Genomic DNA, 12,111 nt, shown 5'->3' with positions numbered 1-12,111 from the left:
AATCTCAGATTAAAATTACAAGACCTATTGATCTCAACACAAAAGCAATTAGAAATTACTTGGAATAAGGCAATACTAACAGACACTTGTCCAAGTGCCATCAGCACGCTATTGTGTTGTGCTGTATTTGAGCTTATGGATATTATCTTACCTCAACTTTTCATGCAGTCATTTGGAGGGTAAAGGAAATGCCACTCAAAGCAAATCCCAGCAGTGAAAACACAAGCTCTACACAGCATTCACTGCGTTTCACATCAAACACGAGGACAAGTTTATAAACTCCAGTCTGGAATTGTGCCCCTGCATCTACCATGTGAGGTCTGCAGAAAGTTTAAATGGAATTAAATTGTATTCCATTACACGGTTGATTTATTCAGTGTTTTCCCAATCAATTCCCCTCATTTCCAGAGGGATAAAACAGGCACAACCAGCCTGCACTACTTGGCTGAAAGGAGTGACTTTGAAACAGTTCTCAAATGTCATCTTACTGCCTTCATCCAAGTCCCAGCTATTAAGATAAGGTATTTCCTGAGAGCAAGCACATTCTGTAAAGCCGTACATTAAAATCCTGAGCACATTTAGGGTTCAGCCCTCACTTCTGAGCCACTCTAATGATCTGTGCCTCCTTGTCTCTGCCTAAGCTCCCAGATTTACTGACAACTGCCCCTGCTGAACTTCCTTCACAAAGACTACAACAGAGCTGGAACACTGCAAATGCATTTAACCCTAACAAGAGAAGTCACACAATTGGAAGGACCCAGCCTCAATAGGTTTCCAACACAAGAATGCTGCGACAGAGCAACAGGCACCAGGGCTGCTGTGTGAGTCAGGAAACACACTCCCACTGTACCAGAAATCAGATTGTTTTATCCAAATTTAGAAGTCAGACATTAAAAAAATCTCTCTCCTTAGGCATCTCATACTGTAACATTTCCTTCATTCTAAGCAAATGTACCTGCTGCTCTATCTAGCTACCGCTAGGGGAAAAAGAAGACTGCACTATAGGAGCCAGGAGAGCAAAGCCAACTGAAATCAGAAAGTTTACTGGGTTTGCATCAGAATAAAACAGCAATTCCCACAGAATCACAGAGTGGCACAGGTGGGAAAGGACCTCAAGGATCATGAAGCTCCAACCCCCCCGCCACAAGCAGGGCCACCAACCTCCACATTTAATACCAGACCAGGCTGCCCAGGGCCCCATCCAACCTGGCCTTGAACACCTCCAGGAATGGACGGGGCATCCACAGCCTCTCTGGGCAGCTGTTCCAGCACCTCACCACTCTCTCTGTAAAGAATTTCCCCCTGACATCCAACCTAAATCTTCCCTCCCTCAACTTAAAACCACTTCCCTTGTCCTGCTGTTATCTGCCCTTTCCAAGAGTTGATTCCCCTCCTGTTTGTAGGCTCCCTTTAGGTACTGAAGGCTGCAATGAGGTCACCCTGCAGCCTTCTTTTCTCCAGGCTGAACAAGCCCAGCTTCTCAGCCTGTCTTCATAGGGGAGGTGCTCCAGTCCCCTGATCATCTTTGTGGCTCTCCTATGGACCTTCTCCACCATCAACAATTCCCAACTTCTACAGGAGTAGAACAACAGCATGAACAACTCAGAGCTGTTTTTAAACACAGACAGCCAAGATACTGTGCCTCTTTAAGCAAAAGTGAAATTATTTCAGAAGACAGCACTGAGCATTTCTTTCACTGATCACCTTCGGTCTTGCTCAGTTGCCCACCATAAAACAGCTGCAGATGTTCTGAGTGCTTTTCTGTGAACTTTATGCTTTTAAATCTGATGATGAATAAAGCCTGACAAGAGGAAGATGAAGGTCATGGTAAACCAGTGGTAAATGGCAAATTTCTGCTGAGAACGAAGCAGGGTGGTAAGACACCAGAGAGACGATCAGTGAAGAACAGGAATGCTCCCTTTAAAAGCTATAGGGTCATACAGTGGTATTGGATCTGTCAGCACACCCTTATTCTCTCAAACTCTCATCTGGAAAGGTAGAATTGTACAGTCACACCTATTTCTAATAAAATTTCTCATCAGTTCACATGTGGAACGACAGCTGTATTCTTCTAAGCATCACCATAAGTTGAGCCATTCGGCAGTAATGTCAGGGCACATGAAAGATGAACAAGATTTCTCTAAGTAAATGTAAAAACTGTTCCTGAAACAAGAGTTCCAAATGCAAGCTCATTAAGATATGGCAATGCTGAACAAAGTAACTTCAGGGTGACGAAGCACATGATGGTGAAGACGTTGCCTTTGGAGAAAGCTCACAAGTGGTTTCAACAACTGAGTAACGCAACATCTCTTCAGGAAATCCTACAGATGACACAAAGAAGAGGTTAACACCAGGCAGCTACAGGGCAGGCACCACAAGTCCCCATCAGCCGCCAGGAAAATCCTTTTTGCCCTTTTTTGACCAGGAGAAGAGGCTCTGAGGTGAATGTCTGAGCCAGCCCTGCATCAGCACTCCTCTTCCCAACACAGATTTGAGCCTTGCCCCTGCTCAGGCAATTTAATCACCCAAAGTTGCCATTTCCTAAGGCAAAGGAGGGGAATGACACTGACTGTATCATAGCTAGATGTTTATGTACAGCGCTATTTTAGTACAATGAATTAAGAGCAGTCAGGAACACAGCGAACTGGTGACAAGTTGGCATGGATTTGTGGAAAGTTACACAAATTCAGTTACACAAGTTTTGCCTGGCCTTAACTATCCCCATTTTATAAATAGATAAAGTGCAAGGGGTTAGGCAGCTTGCCCAGTATCAATTAGCGAGTCCCAAACGACTTTGTGAGATCTCCATCTACCACCAGGCAACACTGCGTGCACAGGAAATTGCAGGCACACAGTGCCAGAGGGAGGCCTCTGGGAGCAGGTGCTAATCCTGCCTTGTTTTAAAGCCTGGGGGGACAATAGCAATGCCTTCAATAGGAAAATCCCACACGGCGAGGGATGCGGATGTTTTCTGTGAAAGCACGTCAGCTTCCTTAGACTCTTGTTTCTTCATTCTGTAATGGAGGAGGGTATGATAGAACTGTTTAATATCCCACTGATTGTAATCAGAAAGAAGGACTGACTCTACATGCAGTTGCAATGAGAGGGGAACACGGTGCCTCGGCTGGAACATGGTTCATAGTGAGCAAACCTCCTGCACCGAGTGTGCTCTCCTCTCATTCCCTTTCCCATCCCTCCCCATTTACCAGCAGTCTCTCACTTCATCTTCCAGTAATTTAATAATTGCACAGTTACATAAACTCAGGAACATCAAGCCTTGCTTGCTGTGAGGAAGCCTCCTGGTTTCTGCTGTGTGTTAGAATCATTGCACTTTATGTCGACAAGAAGTGTTTTTACCCATACAAGCTTTTAGACTCCACGGAGCCAGTAAATGCCAGGGCACAGAGGTTTTATGTTCTGATTAAAAAAAAAATACACTAATTGCCATGGAGAGACTGGAACACAAAAGAACGCAGCTATCTCAATGTACACTGCAACCACCACCAGCACAACCCAGAACAATGGTATCAGGGAAAGAAAGTTCAGCTCTCCCAGAGATAGATTAATTCAGCGTGCAAGAAAATATTCCAAACTGAGAAAGCAATGCTCTCCAGATCATAACAGGCTCCAAAGACTTGGTGCCAAGCCACAAGCCCAAACCAGTGCCCTTGGGAAAAAGAGCAAAAAAATGAAGATAGAAGCAAACAGCTTCAATTCAGGCTTTGGTGGCATCTGTTAAAGGCAATTTTTATGCCTTGGTTCAGTGGATGCATATTCTGAAAGCAAAAGGAGCACAGTTAAAAATAGCCTTGAATAAAAATACCAAGTCCTGGGACCTGGGGAGGAGATTAAGCCAGGCGTTTGTGAGGGCCATTAGAGACATTTTTAGAATGCCTACTTTCAGTGAATGCCTCTGAACTCAGAGATTTTTCCTCTCGCTGCATTACCTGCACCAGCCTGAACTCAGTGCATCCTGTGTCCCAACTGCACCCTTCAGCTCAGAACTACGACAGAAGCTGCACACACCCTCATCAAGGTGCTTTTTCTGTTCAGTCTTCAAGAATTGCACAGTCTCTATTAGCAAAAAAGGTTTCTCTATTTTGAGGGAGCACTGAGGGTTGGAATTGTATAATGCAGCAGCATGAACTGTACACAGGGAAGGTTTCCCAGGTGTGCATTAACAGTACTTGAATTCAATTCTCTGATACATTGTGGAGGAATAGCCCAGCAGTAGGGTTACCTCCACTACAGGGCAGGCATGTCTGTAAAACTCCCTAAAAGAAGCTGCTTTGTTTGGAAGGATTTGCAGTGTCAGATTTACATTCCTCAGCTTTGCATTTAAGATTTCCATTTCTTCTGAGACAAGCACGGCCAATGGTGTCAAGAAGCAGCAAGCACCCAGGAACGTGAGGCTGCAAAGGCCAAACATTCAGAGCTTCACATCAAGGGATTTGCAGGCAGTTTTGATGTAAGGATGACAAAGGGGAAAGGATGCATTATAAAGAGCTGAAGTCATCTTTTCCAGATAAACTGTTAGCATTTTTACATACACACCAACACCAGTTCCTTCAAGGGAGGGGCCCCATGTGCTCTAACCTCAGGCTTCATTCCACAGCTGATCAATTTTTATTTCTCCTCATGGTGTAACTTTCCAGTGAAATAAATAGTTTTGTTTCATGGGAACACAGTGAAGTCACCCAGCTGATAATTAAAGCAGTCGATTATCAACCAAATTATTCATAAGACACATAAATATTGTCAGAAGGCGAGCACTCTGATCTTGCTGAAACAAAATTCCCTTTATTTGAATTGATTTGCTTCCAGAAACTTTTCGCTGCTCAAAACTTTCACAAGGAATTTCGCTATTCCATCCTGGGTCAGGAAGAAAGGAAGCTGAAGTGTCAGAAATTCCCACAGAAACAAACTCTCGTGTTTTGCCCAGGCCAACCTCCTCTCTCCTATTTGGTCATTCATTTATTTTTGTTTCTTTCAAGTTATCAGCTGCTTTCACAGAAACAAAAGTGCTTCCTGATGCTGTTATGAACTTGCTGAACTTGGTTGAGTTCAGTTGCTCTACTTTATTGCAAGAAAGATTAGAGAGTTATTCCTTGTGCACCTTCAGAGAAAAAAAAAAACAAAAAACAAACAAACAAACAAAAACTGTTAAAGGGAACATTTTGTTGCACACAGAATCATAGAATGGCCTGGGTTGCAAAGGACCACAATGCTCATCCAGTTCCAACCCCCTGCTGTGTGCAGGTCACCAACCAGCAGACCAGGCTGCCCAGAGCCACATCCAGCCTGGCCTTGAATGCCTGCAGGGATGGGGCATCCACAGCCTCCTTGGGCAGCCTGTTCCAGTGCCTCACCACCCTCCGTGTGAAAAACTTCCTCCTAATATCCAACCTAAACCTCCCCGTCTCGGTTTAAAACCATTCCCCTTTGTCCTATCACTATCCATCCTTGTAAATAGTTGTACCCCCTCCTGTTTGTATGCTCCCTTCGAATATTGGAAGGCCACAATCTTGCAGTGCTGCTTTCACAGAATGTGCAGAAGTTATTTCATTATTTAAGTGTTGCACATATAAATCCAGGGGAATATCTGCAAGTCACAAGCCAAAGAAACACTTCAAAATTCATAAAAGCTAAGTAAGGGATTTTATGAGACCATTTAAATTGGCCTTAAAACTACCCATCATCTGTATGCTACCCAGCAGACAAAAATACACCAACAGGCACCTTAATAAAAGCCTTAATTAAAAGTCAAGCCTCGGCACCCTGTCGAAGAGAAACACAAGAGGCTTTATCCTAGGCTGGCAGAAAAGTAGTGCATTGTCCTAATGCTACAGCTACACACAGCCTCTCCCAGAATACAACCTAACATTCTGTACAACTGCAAATCCAAAATGTTACATCTTGGCTCCACTGCAGAAAAAATAAAGGTATTTTAGTGTAAAGCATTTTGGCGGCCACACCCTGCCTTCCATCAGCTGCCATGTGGGATTAATTATTTACACTTCATTAGAAATATAACAGCAGGCATTAAGAGCACTGGGAGACTTGAAACAAAAAACAAAGCAGTTTTGGATTTAGGCAGAAACTGTATTTCAGGTGCAGTGTCTTTAACAGTGCTATTCTCTCCTACAGAAGGAAAGCAGCTTGTGACAGCAGTGAGCACAGACATCTCCAGACACATCTGTATTAGCTAAAGCAACCACCAAGAATTATTATCTCATTATTCCAATAATTTTTATCTCATCCTTTGATTCCAAGGGATCAAAAGATTTATGCTGATGTTCATTATTACAAAGAATAGTATTATAAGATATCAAAATGTAACAAACTGATTATTTTTTTAAGTTTAGAAAAACAATTCTTTTTCTTGAAGCTCCCATTTCTATGCTGGTTTGTTTTCTTTGCCCATTAAAGAGTCTCTCCAGACAAAGTTATGCCCAGAGCTTACTCGAAGCTGCTAGGAAAAAGTTACCTGCGATTTGCACTGAGCCATCTTCTCCAAGAAGAATGTTTCCTGCTTTCACATCCCTGCAGAAAGACAAAGCAACAGTGAGTGGAACTCATTAAAACTTCCCTTCAAACAATTAAAAGTTTGTTACTTCACATTCTGTTGCATCAGAACTTCTTGCTCCCTATCATGCAGAAACAACAGGGATTTAACACTGATTGTAACTTCAGTAGAAAGAGGTACATAGACTATAGCTAGCAGCATTTAAGTGCTATGGATACAAAGAAATTGAATCATTTAACTGAAAAATACCCCTCAGCCTCATGTCTTGCTGCATCCAGCCCTGGTTCACCTGGTTGCTTAAGAAACTGATGTATCTCAGTATACTGGTGGAAATGCAGTCAGAAGAAAAATGGTGTTTGCTGCTGGCTCAAGGAGCTGAGCCACAGTCTGCAGGGCAGGGGGAAGAGATCAGGCACAGCAGCAGGGTGACAAAGGGAAAGAAGAGCCGCTCAGCTTCCGGGCAACCCCTGCACTTATGCAGAACCTCCCTGAGTTTTGTTGCACACAAAGTCAAGGAACACTCAGCACATACTATGAAAGTTATCATACTACCCTTTTTCTTTTTTTTCCTCCATTCATTTCCATTCCATTCACAGCTGCATTTCTTGAACCTTTGACTCCAAACATGCTTGGAAGTTCTATAGCCTATTTCCCCAGGCTGCTCTCCATGTCACACCAAAAGAAGTACCTGCACACTTGACAGCTGCACAGCTGTTAATCATGCTTTGGCTATAACAGCATGCAGACCCAAGCACCGTATCAAAAAGGGCTGCAAGCAAAATGCCTGCATGGGGAATGGATGCAGCAATGAAGTAGCGTTGCATAGCGTACCTCATGTAATGGCAGCCATCTGCAGGGAAGAGAACAGAAGAACAGATTCTCCCCCCAGACACCTTCTGCAAATACCCAACATCCTTTCACAGAAAAAGCCAAAAGCTATTTTTCTCTCCTCCCTTGTGAGTTGAGAGAGCAGAACTGACGCGATGGCCTGGCCAGAGCATCCTGCTTGGGCCCTAGAAATCTCCTTCCTGGCTTCTGAAGAGCCTAGCCTGCTGCCAAGATAATTCTGGACACATCTTCTCCAGTACTGCTATGTTCCTCCCAACACCCAATGTAAGGCATTGGCAAACACAGTAAGGCTCCCCCCCAGCTTCAAGTAGAACAGAAGTGAATGAAAACTGTAAGACAGGGACAGTGATGATGATTTTACCAGCAAAAAGCAGACAAAATCTTTAAAGAAGCATTTCAAGTCCTGTCAAACAAACAGCTCTTGCTGCCAGGAACCATCCCAGAGGCCTCATCCATGTCTGAAGCACAAGCATAAGATCAAGCACAGGAAATGCTAAACTTGTTTTAATGATCAAAATGCAGATAGAGGTACATGGAAACACCAAATTATATTCAGAATTAGCCTCAAGAAGCTCATCTAATATCAAAACGGGATTTCAAGCACTAAGACGATGCAACAGTGGTACTGGAATAACCACACAAACCAAACCGCTGCTGCCCAGCTCCAGCCCTGCTCATTTATTTCATACTGGCCAAACACGTGAGTGTGCTCTAAGGGGAAAGCCAGCTTTCCTGCCAAGGAGCATTACTCTTCCTTTTCTAAGAGTTGCAGCCTTCATAGACGAGCATCAGCACTGCAGCACTTAGGGACTGTTAAGTACATGGAAGTATCTGGAGGGATTAAATACAACATTAAACATGCAGCTACACCATCCCTCGTAGCATCCATTGGCCAAATCCAATACAATCAGAGCTTTGGAGAGTTCGTTTCCATTTAATTCAGAGTTACCAACCTGACTATCCTCTGTACTCCCACAAAGCCATCAGAGAGTGTAACAGAAAATGGAAAAAATCTCTGCCAGTATTTACAGAAGATGCCTCTGGGACACATAGAAACACAGAACTGAGTTGGAAGGGACCTTTAAAGGCCATCTGGTCCAACTCCCCTGCAATGAACAGGGACACCCACAGCTACATCAAGTGCTCAGAGCCCCATCCCCTGGCCTTGGGTGCCTCCAGGGATGGGGCACCCACCACCTCTCCGGGCAACCTGTGCCAGTGCTTTGCTAACCTTGTCATAGAAAACTTTTTCCTACTGCAAGCCAGACAGGTCTGCAGGGTAAGGAGCAGTGAATTCAGATAGAATCCAATCAAAAGCAAAGCCAGGGCACTCTAGCCCCTTACCTCTCTCATGTGCAGAGGCTTGTTTTCTAACTTCAGATTAGGTCAATTAAAATTTACATATTTCCTCATTGGAAACAAAAGTCAGTAAATATGCTGCATTTAAGCTGATTCAAGAAATTAAAACAAGCTGTTGCTATGACAAGAAGTCTGTCAGCCACTGCCAAACATCCAAGTCATACTGAAGAATGAAACCACAGCTTGATGTGGCTTTTCTTCCGGGTGACCAGCATCTCTGAAGGCAGTTACTCACTCCAGAGTACCAAATCAGAGTGCTGACAAGCACCATGGGGACACTGATTCAGCTTTGAGTCACTGAACCACTGGAATACCTCCCAGTTTTGCCATTCCTCATCCTAGTATGAGGGCAGCATCACTGCTGGATCAACATGGATTCCCCATCTTTAGCTTCTCCTGGGGTTATAAGCAGCATCTACAAATTCAGCACTTAAAAACTATCCTTAAGACTAACGACATTTAAAAGCAGTGAGGCAGGGGAAGGAGGAATGGTGGTTTCCTGTTCATTCTCTTTTTCTATACTGATAGGCCCAACGAGGAGAATGGCAAGAAGTTTGTTACTCCAGGATATAGCTATTGCCAAGTATAACAATTTGAAGGTACTCCCTATTATCTTGGTAATGTCCATATCCTGGGCTGATACAGTCAGAATAAGTGGCCTCTAGTGTAATTACAATATTGAAAACAGGAAGTAGCTTTGGGCTGTAGCATAAGCAGTAATTATATCACATTTCAAATGAAGTTACAGAAGGTTGGAGTAAAAGCTTTCTTGCCAGTGGCTTAACAAATGCCACCACTGCTCCGGGCATTCCTACCTCACTGCTCTGTCCTAAAGCTTCCAAGATCCTTTCTCTGCTGCAGGGTGACCTCATTGCAGCCTTTCAGTACCTAAAGGGAGCCTACAGAGGGGAGGGGAATCAACTCTTTGAAAGGGTTGATAACTGCAGGACAAGGGGAAATGGTTTTTAAGTTGAGGGACAGGAGATTTAGGTCAGACATCAGGGGGAAATTCTTTACCCAGAGGGTGGTGAGGTGCTGAAACAGCTGCCCAGAGAGGCTGTGGATGCCCCATCCCTGGAGGTATTCAAGGCCAGGTTGGATGGGGCCCTGGGCAGCATGGTCTGGTGTTAAACGTGGAGGTTGGTGGCCCTGCATGTGGCAGGGGGTTGGAGATTCCTGATCCTTGAGGTCCCTTCCAACCCTGGCCATTCTGTGATTTCTCCAAAAATAAAGGTTCTGTTTCCATTTACCTTGTGTTTCACACCAGATGTGGAAGAGGGTTTGAACTTCCTCTGGTGCAAATCTGGATTCCCCGCACCTCAGCAGGGCAGAAATGCCTCATTTGCATCCTGAACTGGTTTAGCTTCCCAGGGCTACCCAGTGCTGTGGTACCAATTGCATCACATTCATGCCTTCAGGTTAGGGCTGTCAGATAAATAAAATTGATCCCTGATCCACCAAAATTAGAGTCAAGCATCCAGATGGAGGCTTGAGAGCATAGGAAGGTAAATGCAGTGTTTCCATGTACCCTCCTATTTCATTTTTCAACAGACAGGGAAAAGTGACACCATGAACTGTATCTTAATGGGATTGTTCTCACTATGAAAAGCCTAACCAAGTCCTCAAAATCCTGTTTAGTGATCAGGTCTGCCTTCAGCCCTTCGCACTGTCACAGCGTTGTCACTGCAGAGGCAACACTAAGGGTGTATCAAGACCTGCTGCTCCATCAGGGGGTGTGATATTACCAATTACCAGCTGTAGGGGTACAGTCCTGGCACAAGTAATAAAACTTAAAAGAACTGGCATTTGCAAAAAAAAAAATCAATGAAGCATGTTAAGTCAATACTTTCTGAAGTATCAGTACTTTTCAAAGCCTCAAAATTGTTTGGAATTTGAAAAGAATTTGCTCAGCTTGCACTCGAAAGTCTACACCAAGAGCAACAACTAGGACATCAATTTATGGCCACTGAAATGGCAATGTCAGCAAAAGACCTGAGCAAAGACTTGTGCAGCTAGCATCTAGGGAAAAAGAAGAAAAGCCCTGTTTATTGTGCCTTCTCTTCTCATCATCTGCTTGTATGTGCCTTTAGGACGCAGCGTTGGCTGTCAGCACAGCCATGAGTCATCTGCCATTAGATGCAATTTACATCAGCTCTAACAACACACTTCCACGGACTGAACCCCACAGTGCATAATTCGGCATGATAAAAGAGGGGCTGGTTCTGCCAAGTTATATTTATTTATATTTTAAAGGTACAAGAATTACTATTTTCCGTTAATAGTCATGAACAACTCAATGTTGATTATGAATACTACCAATTGCTGTAGTCAACATTATTCTGAGCAATTTGCAAAACCCTTTCAGGACCATCTCTCTACTTACAGTTAAATGCAAATCAATTTGTAGCATTATGCACCAAATGAGTGCCATTCTCTCCACGATTAAGCATTATTCACTATTCGCTGTTACCTGTTTTCCCTTTATCCCTTAAGAGCCAGGATATAAACAGTCAGTTACAGAAACAGCATTAGCATTTGAGACAGTGCTGCAAAATGGAAACTGGGCTCAGAGTGAGCGAGAGCACAGCAGTATTTTTGTGTCCCCAACACATGAGATGACATTTGAGAGCATGGTATCCAGAGTGCTGTAAGGCAGCACGCTCCCATTCTCGCTCAGAAAAGCCACGTGTACCCATTTTCATGCCAAAGGGGTGAGCCTTATGTACTGAACTTCTGAGTGAGACACAACTACTGACAGCCACAGTGCTGTACCCAACCCTGCAGAACTGGATTCGGAAGATATCTGACAGAGCTCTTCCAACAGCAGAGCAGCTTCCATGTTCCTCCCTTCAGCCTCCCCACTGATGCTCTATTTGTTCCTGCTTACCCACAGGCATCCCAGCAAGCTCTTGTGGCCACTGGCAAGTGGGGCACACACCAGCAGCCAGGCTGCTACAAAGCACAGCAGGGACCAGCCCGACAACGTGTGGTATTGCTTGGGACTGGGGAAGTGCAGTCGCTGCTCCTTTTCACTTCTCTGAACCATAGGGGAAAAGCAGAGCCTAAAAACAGGAGCAAAACACTGGCTACACAGGGAAACTAATTATTTACTCTGAGTCCCATGCACATTAGCAGGATTTTTAAAGCCTTACATGTGCATTGATAAGAATGTTCTGGGTTTTTTTTTTTTAACCTACTTTAACGGCTGGACATAACACAGTCCTAGTCAGAGTGACATGACAAATTAATCTCCTGCAGTGCTTTCCTTTAAGACAGCATAAAATACGCTTCAAAGAATCCATGATGCACTTGGTACTCTTCCTCCTTATTTTTCTTCTCCAGTGCTGCTTTAAGTCCGAGGTTTAGGGTCCGAGAAA

At 44.0% G+C, this 12,111-nt stretch overlaps 1 protein-coding gene across 1 annotated transcript in view; it reads right to left on the bottom strand.

Moving 5' to 3' along the window:
- Positions 1-12,111, bottom strand: part of OXSR1 (oxidative stress responsive kinase 1) — an 88,728-nt gene that overhangs the window by 25,721 nt on the left and 50,896 nt on the right. The window contains exon 5 of the mRNA XM_048950708.1: positions 6,488-6,543. Within this exon, the coding sequence (XP_048806665.1) occupies positions 6,488-6,543 (56 nt within the window). The remainder of the gene's footprint in view (positions 1-6,487; positions 6,544-12,111) is intronic.

This window comes from Lagopus muta, chromosome 7 (genome assembly GCF_023343835.1).
Source record: "Lagopus muta isolate bLagMut1 chromosome 7, bLagMut1 primary, whole genome shotgun sequence".
Taxonomy (NCBI): Eukaryota; Metazoa; Chordata; class Aves; order Galliformes; family Phasianidae; genus Lagopus; species Lagopus muta.
Note: the sequence above shows the minus strand (reverse complement) of the source record. Positions and strands in the feature narration are given on the sequence as shown.